The following is a 14068-nucleotide window of genomic DNA, read 5'->3' as shown; positions in this document are numbered from 1 at the left end:
GTCTGATTCAGAGGAAGATATCTGTGTCATTTGTTCCAATGCCAAGGTGGAGCCCAATAGAAATTTATGTACTAACTGTATTGATGCTACTTTAAATAAAAGCCAATCTGTACAAATTGAACAAATTTCACCAAACAGCGAGGGGAGAGTTATGCCGACTAACTCGCCTCACGTGTCAGTACCTGCATCTCCCGCCCGGGAGGTGCGTGATATTATGGCGCCTAGTACATCTGGGCGGCCATTACAGATAACATTACAAGATATGGCTACTGTTATGACTGAAGTTTTGGCTAAATTACCAGAACTAAGAGGCAAGCGTGATCACTCTGGGGTGAGAACAGAGTGCGCTGATAATACTAGGGCCATGTCTGATACTGCGTCACAGCTTGCAGAACATGAGGACGGAGAGCTTCATTCTGTGGGTGATGGTTCTGATCCAAACAGATTGGATTCAGATATTTCAAATTTTAAATTTAAATTGGAGAACCTCCGTGTATTACTAGGGGAGGTTTTAGCGGCTCTTAATGATTGTAACACTGTTGCAATACCAGAAAAATTGTGTAGGTTGGATAAATACTTTGCGGGTACCGGCGAGTACTGACGTTTTTCCTATACCTAAGAGACTAACTGAAATTGTTACTAAGGAGTGGGATAGACCCGGTGTGCCGTTCTCACCCCCTCCAATATTTAGAAAGATGTTTCCAATAGACGCCACCACACGGGACTTATGGCAAACGGTCCCTAAGGTGGAGGGAGCAGTTTCTACTTTAGCTAAGCGTACCACTATCCCGGTGGAGGATAGCTGTGCTTTTTCAGATCCAATGGATAAAAAATTAGAGGGTTTCCTTAAGAAAATGTTTGTTCAACAAGGTTTTATATTGCAACCCCTTGCATGCATCGCGCCGATTACGGCTGCGGCAGCATTTTGGATTGAGTCTCTGGAAGAGAACCTTAGTTCAGCTACGCTGGACGACATTACGGACAGGCTTAGAGTCCTTAAACTAGCTAATTCATTCATTTCGGAGGCCGTAGTACATTTAACCAAACTTACGGCTAAGAACTCAGGATTCGCCATTCAGGCACGTAGGGCGCTGTGGCTAAAATCCTGGTCAGCTGATGTAACTTCTAAGTCCAAATTACTTAATATACCTTTCAAGGGGCAAACTTTATTTGGGCCCGGTTTGAAAGAAATTATCGCTGACATTACAGGAGGTAAGGGCCACGCCCTGCCTCAAGACAAAGCCAAAGCTAAGGCTAGACAGTCTAATTTTCGTCCCTTTCGGAATTTCAAAGCAGGAGCAGCATCAACTTCCACTGCACCAAAACAGGAAGGAGCTGTTGCTCGTTACAGACAAGGCTGGAAACCTAACCAGTCCTGGAACAAGGGCAAGCAGGCCAGGAAACCTGCTGCTGCCCCAAAGACAGCATGAACCGAGGGCCCCCGATCCGGGACCGGATCTAGTGGGGGGCAGACTCTCTCTCTTCGCCCAGGCTTGGGCAAGAGATGTTCAGGATCCCTGGGCGCTAGAGATCATATCTCAGGGATACCTTCTAGACTTCAAATTCTCTCCCCCAAGAGGGAGATTTCATCTGTCAAGGTTGTCAACAAACCAGATAAAGAAAGAAGCGTTTCTACGCTGTGTACAAGATCTGTTATTAATGGGAGTGATCCATCCGGTTCCGCGGTCGGAACAAGGACAAGGGTTTTACTCAAACCTGTTTGTGGTTCCCAAAAAAGAGGGAACTTTCAGGCCAATCTTGGATTTAAAGATCCTAAACAAATTCCTAAAAGTTCCATCGTTCAAAATGGAAACTATTCGGACAATTTTACCCATGATCCAAAAGGGTCAGTACATGACCACAGTGGATTTAAAGGATGCTTACCTTCACATACCGATTCACAAAGATCATTACCGGTATCTAAGGTTTGCCTTCTTAGACAGGCATTACCAGTTTGTAGCTCTTCCATTCGGATTGGCTACGGCTCCAAGAATCTTCACAAAGGTTCTGGGTGCCCTTCTGGCGGTACTAAGACCGCGAGGAATTTCGGTAGCTCCGTACCTAGACGACATTCTGATACAAGCTTCAAGCTTTCAAACTGCCAAGTCTCATACAGAGTTAGTTCTGGCATTTCTAAGGTCGCATGGATGGAAAGTGAACGAAAAGAAGAGTTCTCTTTTTCCTCTCACAAGAGTTCCATTCTTGGGGACTCTTATAGATTCTGTAGAAATGAAGATTTATCTGACAGAAGACAGATTAACAAAGCTTCTAAATGCATGCCGTGTCCTTCATTCCATTCAACTCCCGTCAGTAGCTCAATGCATGGAGGTGATCGGCTTAATGGTAGCAGCAATGGACATAGTACCCTTTGCACGTCTACATCTCAGACCGCTGCAATTGTGCATGCTGAGTCAGTGGAATGGGGATTACTCAGACTTGTCCCCTACTCTGAATCTGGATCAAGAGACCAGAAACTCTCTTCTATGGTGGCTTTCTCGGCCACATCTGTCCAGGGGGATGCCATTCAGCAGGCCGGACTGGACAATTGTAACAACAGACGCCAGCCTACTAGGTTGGGGCGCTGTCTGGAATTCTCTGAAGGCTCAGGGACAATGGAATCAGGAGGAAAGTCTCCTGCCAATAAACATTCTGGAATTAAGAGCAGTTCTCCATGCCCTCCTGGCTTGGCCCCAGTTAAAAACTCGGGGGTTCATCAGGTTTCAGTCGGACAACATCACGACTGTAGCTTACATCAACCATCAAGGAGGGACAAGAAGCTCCCTAGCAATGATGGAAGTATCAAAGATAATTCGCTGGGCAGAGTCTCACTCTTGCCACCTGTCAGCAATCCACATCCCGGGAGTGGAGAACTGGGAGGCGGATTTCTTGAGTCGCCAGACTTTTCATCCGGGGGAGTGGGAACTTCATCCGGAGGTCTTTGCCCAAATACTTCGACGTTGGGGCAAACCAGAGATAGATCTCATGGCGTCTCGCCAGAACGCCAAACTTCCTCGCTACGGGTCCAGATCCAGGGATCCGGGAGCGGTTCTGATAGATGCCTTGACAGCACCTTGGAACTTCGGGATGGCTTATGTGTTTCCACCCTTCCCGCTGCTTCCTCGATTGATTGCCAAAATCAAACAGGAGAGAGCATCAGTGATTCTAATAGCGCCTGCATGGCCACGCAGGACTTGGTATGCAGATCTAGTGGACATGTCATCCTGTCCGCCTTGGTCTCTACCTCTAAGACAGGACCTTCTGATACAGGGTCCATTCAAACATCAAAATCTAACTTCTCTGAAGCTGACTGCTTGGAAATTGAACGCTTGATTTTATCAAAACGTGGTTTTTCTGAGTCGGTTATTGATACCCTGATACAGGCTAGGAAGCCTGTTACCAGAAGGATTTACCATAAGATATGGCGTAAATACCTATACTGGTGCGAATCCAAAGGTTACTCCTGGAGTAAGGTTAGGATTCCTAGGATATTGTCCTTTCTACAAGAAGGTTTAGAAAAGGGTTTATCGGCTAGCTCATGAAAGGGACAGATCTCAGCTCTGTCCATCTTGTTACACAGGCGTCTGTCAGAAAATCCAGACGTCCAGGCCTTTTGTCAGGCTTTAGCTAGGATCAAGCCTGTGTTTAAAACTGTTGCTCCGCCATGGAGTTTAAACTTAGTTCTTAACGTTTTACAGGGTGTTCCGTTTGAACCCCTTCATTCCATTGATATAAAATTGTTATCTTGGAAAGTTCTGTTTTTAATGGCTATTTCCTCGGCTCGAAGAGTCTCTGAGTTATCAGCCTTACATTGTGATTCTCCTTATCTGATTTTTCACTCAGACAAGGTAGTTCTGCGTACTAAACCTGGGTTCTTACCTAAGGTAGTCACTAACAGGAATATCAATCAAGAGATTGTTGTTCCATCCTTGTGTCCAAATCCTTCTTCAAAGAAGGAACGTCTTCTACACAATCTGGATGTAGTTCGTGCCCTCAAGTTCTACTTGCAGGCAACTAAGGATTTTCGACAAACGTCTTCCCTGTTTGTCGTGTACTCTGGTCAGAGGAGAGGTCATAAGGCTTCGGCTACCTCTCTCTCCTTCTGGCTTCGTAGCATAATTCGTTTAGCCTATGAGACTGCTGGACAGCAGCCTCCTGAAAGAATTACAGCTCATTCTACTAGAGCTGTGGCTTCCACTTGGGCCTTTAAGAATGAGGCCTCTGTTGAACAGATTTGCAAGGCTGCAACTTGGTCTTCGCTTCATACTTTTTCCAAATTTTACAAATTTGACACTTTTGCTTCTTCGGAGGCTATTTTTGGGAGAAAGGTTCTTCAGGCAGTGGTTCCTTCTGTATAATGAGCCTGCCTATCCCTCCCGTCATCCGTGTACTTTTGCTTTGGTATTGGTATCCCAGAAGTAATGATGACCCGTGGACTGATCACACATAACAGAAGAAAACATAATTTATGCTTACCTGATAAATTCCTTTCTTCTGTTGTGTGATCAGTCCACGGCCCGCCCTGTTTTAAGGCAGGTAAATATCTTTTAAATTATACTCCAGTCACCACTTCACCCTTGGTTTCTCCTTTCTCGTTGATTCTTGGTCGAATGACTGGGAGTGACGTAGAGGGGAGGAGCTATATGCAGATCTGCTGGGTGAATCCTCTTGCATTTCCTGTTGGGGAGGAGTTATATCCCAGAAGTAATGATGACCCGTGGACTGATCACACAACAGAAGAAAGGAATTTATCAGGTAAGCATAAATTATGTTTTTATAACAACCGGCACCGCAAAACTACTTGCCGTTGCCTACTAGTGTTGTGTTGTATAGTTTCCAACAGCTGCAGAGCTACCTACCTACAAGTTATATATTACATAACAACCGCCAAACTATTAAACTTTAATATATTTTCTAACAGCTGCAGAGCTACCTACCTACAAGTTATATATTAGATAACAACCGCCAAACTATTAAACTATTACTTCAAGTTGAGTTGTATATTTTCTAACAGCTGCAGAGCAGCAGAGCTACCTACCTACAAGTTATATATTACATAACAACCACAAAACTATTAAACTTTTAATATATTTTCTAACAGCTGCAGAGCTACCTACCTACAAGTTATATATTACATAAAACTATTAAATTATTACTTCAAGTTGAGTTGTATATTTTCTAACAGCTGCAGAGCTACCTACCTACAAGTTATATATTAGATAACAACCGCCAAACTATTAAACTATTACTTCAAGTTGAGTTGTATATTTTCTAACAGCTGCAGAGCAGCAGAGCTAGCTACCTACAAGTTATATATTACATAACAACCACAAAACTATTAAACTTTTAATATATTTTCTAACAGCTGCAGAGCTACCTACCTACAAGTTATATATTACATAACAACCGCCAAACTATTAAACTATTACTGCAAGTTGAGTTGTATATTTTCTAACAGCTGCAGAGCTACCTACCTACAAGTTATATATTAGATAACAACCGCCAAACTATTAAACTATTACATCAAGTTGAGTTGTATATTTTCTAACAGCTGCAGAGCAGCAGAGCTACCTACCTACAAGTTATATATTACATAACAACCACAAAACTATTAAACTTTTAATATATTTTCTAACAGCTGCAGAACTACCTACCTACAAGTTATATATTACATAACAACCGCCAAACTATTAAATTATTACTTCAAGTTGAGTTGTATATTTTCTAACAGCTGCAGAGCTACCTACATACAAGTTATATATTAGATAAGAGCAAAGGACTGTTCTTTGTGTGTAAACTAACAGTTAAGATGGCACTTAGTAAAATTAGTGTGTCTGAGCTAAAGCAATTACATTTTTCAACGTTGCCCATTGAAAGAAAAATTGAAATTAAAATGCTCAGGCCAACACCTATGCTTAACCTTACCCAGGTGACAAAATGTAAAACTAGAGATTACAAAAGAGAATTCAAACCCGAGGTATATGATAAATATCCATGGATTTGTGGTTGTGAATTATCAAACAGGCTCTTTTGTTTTTATTGTCTACTGTTTGCAAAACAAAGTGGGGATTCAAGCTGGGTGAGTTATGGTGTCGCCGATTTATCACATTTAAGTCAAAAAACAAATAAACATAATTGCTCCCAATCACATTTAAACTCCACATTAGAGTTTAATTTGCTAGGAAGGGTTGATATTCGGCAACAACTTGACAGTGCATATCGCTTGAATATTAAAAAACATAATGAGCAAGTAACGAAAAATCGCTATGTTCTTTCCAAAATAATTAATTGTATTTTATTTTGCGGCGCATTTGAGCTTGCACTTCGAGGACATGATGAACGCGATGATTCATTAAATCCAGGCATTTTCAGAGGTCTTATAAACTTCTCAGCAGAGCTTGATGCATCTCTAAAAGAACATCTCGCTAGTGCCACTGTTTTTAAAGGAACGTCAAAAGAAATTCAAAACGATTTATTAGACTGTATGCTTACTGTTTGCCAGAACCAAATAAAGAAGGAAATCTCAAATGCAAGTTTTGTAGCAGTGATAGCAGATGAAACTACTGATGTTTCATCTGCCTTCCAATTGGTTGTTGTTTTTAGATACATTATAGGTAACGGACAACCGGTTGAGAGATTCTGGGAATTCACTAATCCAGCTGGACATGATGCAGAATCTTTAGCTACGTGTATTCAAGCTACTTTGGAAAAAGTTATAGACAACCCAGAGAAACTGATATCGCAGAGTTGCAAGCGTGATGAGTGGTCAGCATGCAGGTGTTCAGGCTATAATTAAACGTACCTATAAGAATGCACATTTTGTGCATTGCTACGCACATCAGCTCAATTTAATTGTCAGCCAAGCAAGCAGTCAAAATCAACAAGTTCGAGTATTTTTTTCAAATCTAAGTGACATTACTAACTTTTTTAGTAACTCACCACAAAGGATAGCTATTCTAGATGAAACTGTTAAAAGAAGGATACCTCATGGTTCAGCCACCAGGTGGAATTTCAAGAGTCGAACCGTCAACAGTTTTTGAAAACAGGGAACAGTTAATTGAATGCATGGAAAAAATAGAGTCAACATCGAAAAAAGAAATAGCTATAAATCAAGCAGGGGCTATTCGGCGTATGTTACAAGACTCGGTATTCGTGTTTTGGCTTACAGTTTTCCACAATATTATGCCACATGTAGATGTGTTATACAACCAACTTCAGAAAACACAAACAGATGCGGCACTTATTAGAAAACATATTAACACTTTCCAGCAGACAATGGAAAACGAAAGGAATAGAATGGACACAGTGACCATGACGATATCAGAAACAGAGGAAACATCTAGGAAAAGGAAGAGAGAAAATATTCACATTGCTCAGACTGTGGCAGCTAAAGAGATATGCGATGTTATCACAAATCAAGTAAAAGATAGATTTTCTTTTATAACTCACTACTCGGCTGTTTCTCTCCTGCAAGCGGAAAAATTTGCGGATTACGAGAAAATTTTTCCAAATCAGCTTCTTGACCAAACATCAGCTGTTTATCACACATTACAGAAAGATCGCCTGAAAACTGAACTAGGAGTAATTTACAGAAGACCAGATTTCAGAAACATGAATGGTGCCATTAGTCTTCTACAGTTTATAATTGAAAATAACTTGGACAGTACTTTCTCGGAGACCTACAAACTGTTGCAAATTATTTCAACTATTCCCGTGACAACTGCTGAGGCTGAGAGATGTTTCTCAACTTTAAAACGAGTTAAGACATTTCTAAGGAGCACAATGACTGAGGAAAGACTGACCGCTCTAGCCATGCTGACAATTGAAAAACAATTGATAAATGACATTCCTAAATTCAACGAAAATGTTATTGATTTATTTGCCTCAAAAAAAGACAGGCGGATTGACTTGATTTACAAAACTTGTACTTGAGTTATAAACATTGTTTTAATGTTTACCTTTGAAGTAAATTATTAAGCACTAGTGTAATAGAAAAAATCTTCTTTTGTACTAGAAAGTAAAATGTTGGTGTATTTATCTTCATGTTGCCAAGGCCTTTGGTTGCATTGCCTAATATTGAACACTGGGGGCTGGGGCAACAGTAATTGAAATGTGGTTGTATTTCTCTATAAAGTGGAAGGTTCTTTAAATCCAGGAATATATATGTTTTCATAAATGTACATTCAATATTCTTATTATTTTGCAGCTTTAATTAATCATTTGGTTAATATATATATATATATGTTATTATATAATTTAACTGAGCACCATCATGTATATTTTAAGACTAGACATGGGCAGGTAGTGTAGGCTCCTCCATTTGTGCACTGTCGCACGTGAACATGGCTGTACTGAAGAGTATGCATTCATAGATTTAAGATGTCTGTGTCCACTGTGAGGAACACAGTGAGCAATGCATGGTGAGGATATGGAAGACCACAGGCACAGTTCTTGTTAAGGCCAGAAGTAGCAGGGCAAGTAAAATATCAGAGAGGGCCAGAGGCAAAGGCAAAGGATGTTGAGAACGGTCAAAAACAGCCCACAGACCACCTCCAAAGACCTGTACTACTGGTAATATTGTTGATGGTCTCATGGATTCCACTCAATATCAGCAGATACTTGAGAATAATGTTGAGGAATCAGTCACAAACTTCAGTTGAAGTTACCCCCAGGCAGTGGCTGGATATTTCAAGAAGACGATGACCAAAAACACTGCTGGTTGAAATTGGTGGGGCCATTTGAGGGGCGTGACTTTCGCAAAGGGATGTGGCTTTTAAAAATGGGTGTGGCTTGCTAAAAGGGGCGTGGTTTTTAAAAAGGGGCGTGTTTTTTCAAAGGGGCGTGGCTTTCTAATAGGGGCAGGGTCTTGTGCACCCCCATCCTAAAAATTCACCAGCCGCCACTGCCTGGGGCTGGGCTGGCTGGTCGGGAGAAATCAGGAGGAGGAGACTGACTGACGCGGTGTGGGTCTGCCTGGTGGTGACGTCAGTGCAGCAGTCTGGGCTCTGCTCTGTCGTCCGGCGTCCGCCCGGGCCTAGCTCCCCTCCTGTTTGAGTTAAATACATGATGTGTGAATGTGATGATATTATACACAACACAGCCTGTCTGAGAGCCTGCCTTTAAGCCTTAACTTTATTATACCTACATTATGTGCTGAAATGATTATTTATGACACAATAATAATGATAATAAAAAATAAAATTATATTTTTTTTTTTTGGCTTTTTTTTTTTTCTCATGTTTTTTTTTTTGGCTCATTTTTTTTTTCCTCTTTGCCCCTCTTGCCCCAGGGGGTTCACGTGCGACTGTGCACAAATGGAGGAGCCTCCACTGTATACAGGAATTCTACATTTTAAGTTTGTCCAATATTTTAACATGAGTGGTCATATTACAAATTTTAAAGCACTTGGGGCTGTTGAGAAAAATATTATTGATTTATTTTACTGTAATATAGGAACCAGTCCAAAAAGTCAGGTAACCAGGCAAAATAATAATTTATTTTATTGTCCATGTTAGGGTAGAAATAATGTATATAGGGGTATTTAGTTAATAATGTTTAAATACATTACGTAGCCTGTTGTTTAAATATGTTCAGCATGGTTATCCTTCAAAAAAACATTGTCTAATTACCAACGTTTTGAACATAAATCATAATCCCTCTATTCCACTTTTATGTCCACATTAGATATAAGACCAAGTATAAGCTACAGCAACCTTTTTCATACCAGGAACATGCCCATTTCAGACCTGTGATCATATGCATACCTCAGCAACCAGTTTGAGTCCTTGGCAGTTTGGGAGGGCTATTATTGTGGTTCACACGCTTTCGACTTCAACCATAGAGTAGAATTTGATTTGACACACAATTTCTGCCTTATAATAATATCTAGATCTTGTTCTTCTCAGATTGAAGAGAAGGTCCGTGAGCTGACCGACTTGATGCACAACCTGTCTGAGAGCTGGAGGAGAAGGAAGGAGCTCTATGAAGAGAGGCTGGAGATTGAAATTCTGAGGAGAGACTTGGATCAGGCTGATGGGTGGCTCAGTGCTCGGGAACCATATCTTAAGGACGCCAACTATGGAGTGAGTTTTCATAATCAAACCAAGCTCAGTAGTAACAAAATGTCGCAGGGACACAGTAATCACACTCTTTATGCCACATATATGTAGTTATGTATGTACATATAAAAAAGCAGAAATAAGACGTTAAAATGTATTTGTTTGTTTATAATACATGCTGTTTAAATCTGAATTAATTCTAACAGGAAATGTGTGTTTGTGTAATTCACTGTGACCAGCATATTAATAGGTCATTATACTCAAAAATATTATCTGATCCATCTAAAAGAGAATATTTAAAAAATGCATTTGAGTGGTTTGTGTGTTTGTTATTTTTTTATCAGCAAGTGAACAAAAGATTACTTACTAAGTAATCTTTTGTTCACTTGATGATAAAGAATAACAAACACATAAATCACTCAAATGCATTTCTAAATATTCTCTTTTAGATGGATCAGATAATATTTTTGAGTATAATGACCTATTAATATGCTGGTCACAGTGAATTACTGCACACTGTAACTTACTGAAAAAAATGCAATTTTTGTACTTTTAGAATTTAACAAATTAGAATTCTTGCATTGAAATAGACATTAATCTAAAAATTACCTCACAGATTCAGAGCCAGATCTCATTAGATGTGTTATTGAAAATGTACAACACAGTTATTAGCACAAGGCCATGCTTTAACAATTAAGCATCCTTTCAAAAAATAATGAGAAATGCAAAGCTTTAAATGTACAAGAATGACACACAAATCATTTATATAGTTTTACTTATGAGAACCAGATATTAAAGTTTTAACCCTCATGGTAAAGTTTTAGCATAATCTATACGATTCTCTTCCCCCCATAGCAAGTTTACCCTAACCATGACTAATCCCTAAACTACTGGAGTTAATAGATGACATAATCTGTGTTTAAAGCAAATATTTACACTTTTGTACTAGACAATCCTGACCCCAAAAACATCTTTTTTGCTAAGCTGCTATTTTGTAGCAGTAGCATTAGCTACTATTTTAACTTAAGGTTAAGATGAAATCGGGTTAAATTTCCATTAATGAACAAATAATGTCAAAATTAAATTAAACTGAACGACTTCATTAAAGGGATACTAAACCCAAATTTTTACTTTCATGATTAAGATAGAGCATGCAATTTTAAGCAACTTTCTAATTTACTCCTATTATCAAATTTTCTTAGTTTCTTGCTATCTTTATTTGAAAAAGCAGGAATCTAAGTTTAGGTGCCGGCCCATTTTTAGTTCAGCACCCTGGATAGCACTTGCTGATTGGTGGTGTTCGCGTTGCAATTTACTTGTAATACCATATGTAATGCACGCCACTTGTAATCTAGCCCTTAGTTAGTTATTATGTATTTTTATTTACACAATAGGATAATTGTTTTATCAAAAGCCAGAAGAGGATTTTTTTAGGCCACCCTATTGAAGTGTATAGGGAAAGGGAGTTATCACAGTCGCATTATCTGACCTCCAGATATTAGTGCACCTGAGTCTTTTGTTCTAGTGGTAACTTTTTTCTTTCAGAGTGTAATACCAGAGCAAACATGAGAGTGCTATTGATTTACTTTGAGCGGTGTTAGCGGTCAATTGCGCTAACATTTTTGTGCTCCACTTGTAATCTAGCCCATGGCATGCATTTTTAAGGTTCAGGTCAACGTTGAAAATATATTAATAAAATGAGATATACTGTATAAGTAAAGAGGCTATCACTGTCAAACATCTTCTAAGTGTATTAGAATCTAATTATGAACAAATAATCTTTTTATATCAGTCCCTGCAGCTTTAGTTCCTGACTTATGCTATATAATTATTTATGCAAATGTATGCTAATGAATATGGTCAGTATTTTTTGTCCTAACCCCAACGTATTTTGCTTTTAAGGACTCTGTGGCCATCGTTGAAGAACTTCTGAAGAAACAGGAAGACTTTGAAAAAATGCTGGCAGCCCAGGAAGAGAAGTTTGCTTTACTGAAAAGGAAAACAAAGGCAAGATTTATAAAATTAATAAACTAAAATATTCTCAGATGTAATCTCTTGTCTGTCAATAATTTTTATATATATATTTATATTTTTATTTTATTTTTTATTTATTTTTTATATTGTCTGCTTATATTTATTTATATCTGCAATGTTGTCACTAGTAGGGATGGTTGAATGTTTTACAACATTCAAAAAAATGAAACATTTGTTCGTTCGTTTCTAATTTTGAATGTTTGTACAACATTCTAACATTCGTTTAATGTAATAGTATTTCTAATACTTTCTTTAAATGTAACATTCAATTTGATTTTTTCTAATAATTTGATTCAAATTATGCAATATTCGAATAAAAAAAGTCCAACTTATATATTTGTATCTATTATGTATCAACTTACTTAATTCCCTACTACATCAACTATTGAACATCTGAATAGTATTTGCTAAATCGAATATTACATTAAAAATTTTGAATGTGGATATTCAATCTAATTATGAACATTTGAAAACGAAAGTAACATTCGGAAACCGGAAATAACATTCGATTATCGAATTTTAGAGGATTTTCATTCTTATCAACATTCGATTGTCCAAGACCAATGTCCACAGGACTATATTTTCTACCAAACAAATTACATTTCCAGCACATTCGCCCATCCCTAGTAACTAGCAATACCAGGTCACAAGTGGTAGGATATGTATGGAGGCTTCTTGAACATAATAGCAATCATATAGTGTTTGTAGAGGTAAATTGTATGACAAAAGATCCTCGTCTTGTCTTACTTTGTTTCACTCGCCCTTATACTCTTGTTAAAGTCAATGTTCTAGACAAACCTTTAGTCATTATAATGTATTCATTATATAAAATCATTTAATGTGTTAGCATAATTTGATACCTCCATTGGAAAATAAATTATTGTCTTAGTTTAATCAATGCCATGATTCTGCCTCATACTTACCAAACAGTAAAAGAGAAAACAATATTTACTAACCTTTACTATGTGACAACACAAGGAACCAGACCATGTTCTGTGTATATTTACCTGTTGTGCATATACACGGTTAAACACCTAAATATTAGGGAGGCTGAAAAAGAAATAAAAAATGTTGTTACATGTTATATTCTACTTTTTGAAGTCGGTTGGAAATCTGACACATCAGAAACTTGTGATCTATGTTTCTCCAACATTGGTGTGTCCGGTCCACGGCGTCATCCTTACTTGTGGGAATTATCTCTTCCCCAACAGGAAATGGCAAAGAGTCCCAGCAAAGCTGGCCATATAGTCCCTCCTAGGCTCCGCCCACCCCAGTCATTCTCTTTGCCGTTGCACAGGCAACATCTCCACGGAGATGGTTAAGAGTATGTGGTGTTTAGTTGTAGTTTTTTATTCTACTATCAAGAGTTTGTTATTTTAAAATAGTGCTGGTATGTACTATTTACTCTGAAACAGAAAAGGATGAAGATTTCTGTTTGTGAGAGGAAGATGATTTTAGCAGACAGTAACTAAAATCGATTGCTGTTTCCACATAGGACTGTTGAGATGAAGTAAGTTCAGTTGGGGGAAACAGTTAGCAGACTTTTCTGCTTAAGGTATGACTAGCCATATTTCTAACAAGACTGTGTAATGCTGGAAGGCTGTCATTTCCCCTCATGGGGACCGGTAAGCCATTTTCTTAGTTTCAAACAGAATAAAGGGCTTAATATGGGCTATAAAACTGGTAGACACTTTTATGGGCTAAATCGATTGCTTTATTTGGACATTTTATACATGTTTATGCTGATATTTCACACTTATAAACTTGGAGAACATTTTTTAACGTCAGGCACTATGTTAGACACCTTTTCCAGTCAGGAAGGGCCTTCCCAGTTGTAGGCTGAGCCTCATTTTCGCGCCATTACTGCGCAGTTGTTTTTGAGAGTTGTTTTTGAGAGCAAGACATGCAGATGCATGTGTGAGGACCTGAAAGTAGTTGGAAAAGTTCCTAAAAGGTGTAATTTGGTATCGTATTCCCCT

At 38.7% G+C, this 14068-nt stretch overlaps 1 protein-coding gene across 1 annotated transcript in view; it reads left to right on the top strand.

Annotated features, from left to right (window-relative positions):
• The window catches only part of SPTBN5 (spectrin beta, non-erythrocytic 5), a 391859-nt gene that overhangs the window by 329742 nt on the left and 48049 nt on the right, over positions 1–14068 (top strand). The window contains exons 55-56 of the mRNA XM_053697828.1: positions 9903–10079; positions 11958–12062. Of these exons, the coding sequence (XP_053553803.1) occupies positions 9903–10079; positions 11958–12062 (282 nt within the window). The remainder of the gene's footprint in view (positions 1–9902; positions 10080–11957; positions 12063–14068) is intronic.

The sequence above is a fragment of the Bombina bombina genome, chromosome 1 (assembly GCF_027579735.1).
Source record: "Bombina bombina isolate aBomBom1 chromosome 1, aBomBom1.pri, whole genome shotgun sequence".
NCBI classification, from domain to species: domain Eukaryota; kingdom Metazoa; phylum Chordata; class Amphibia; order Anura; family Bombinatoridae; genus Bombina; species Bombina bombina.
Note: the sequence above shows the minus strand (reverse complement) of the source record. Positions and strands in the feature narration are given on the sequence as shown.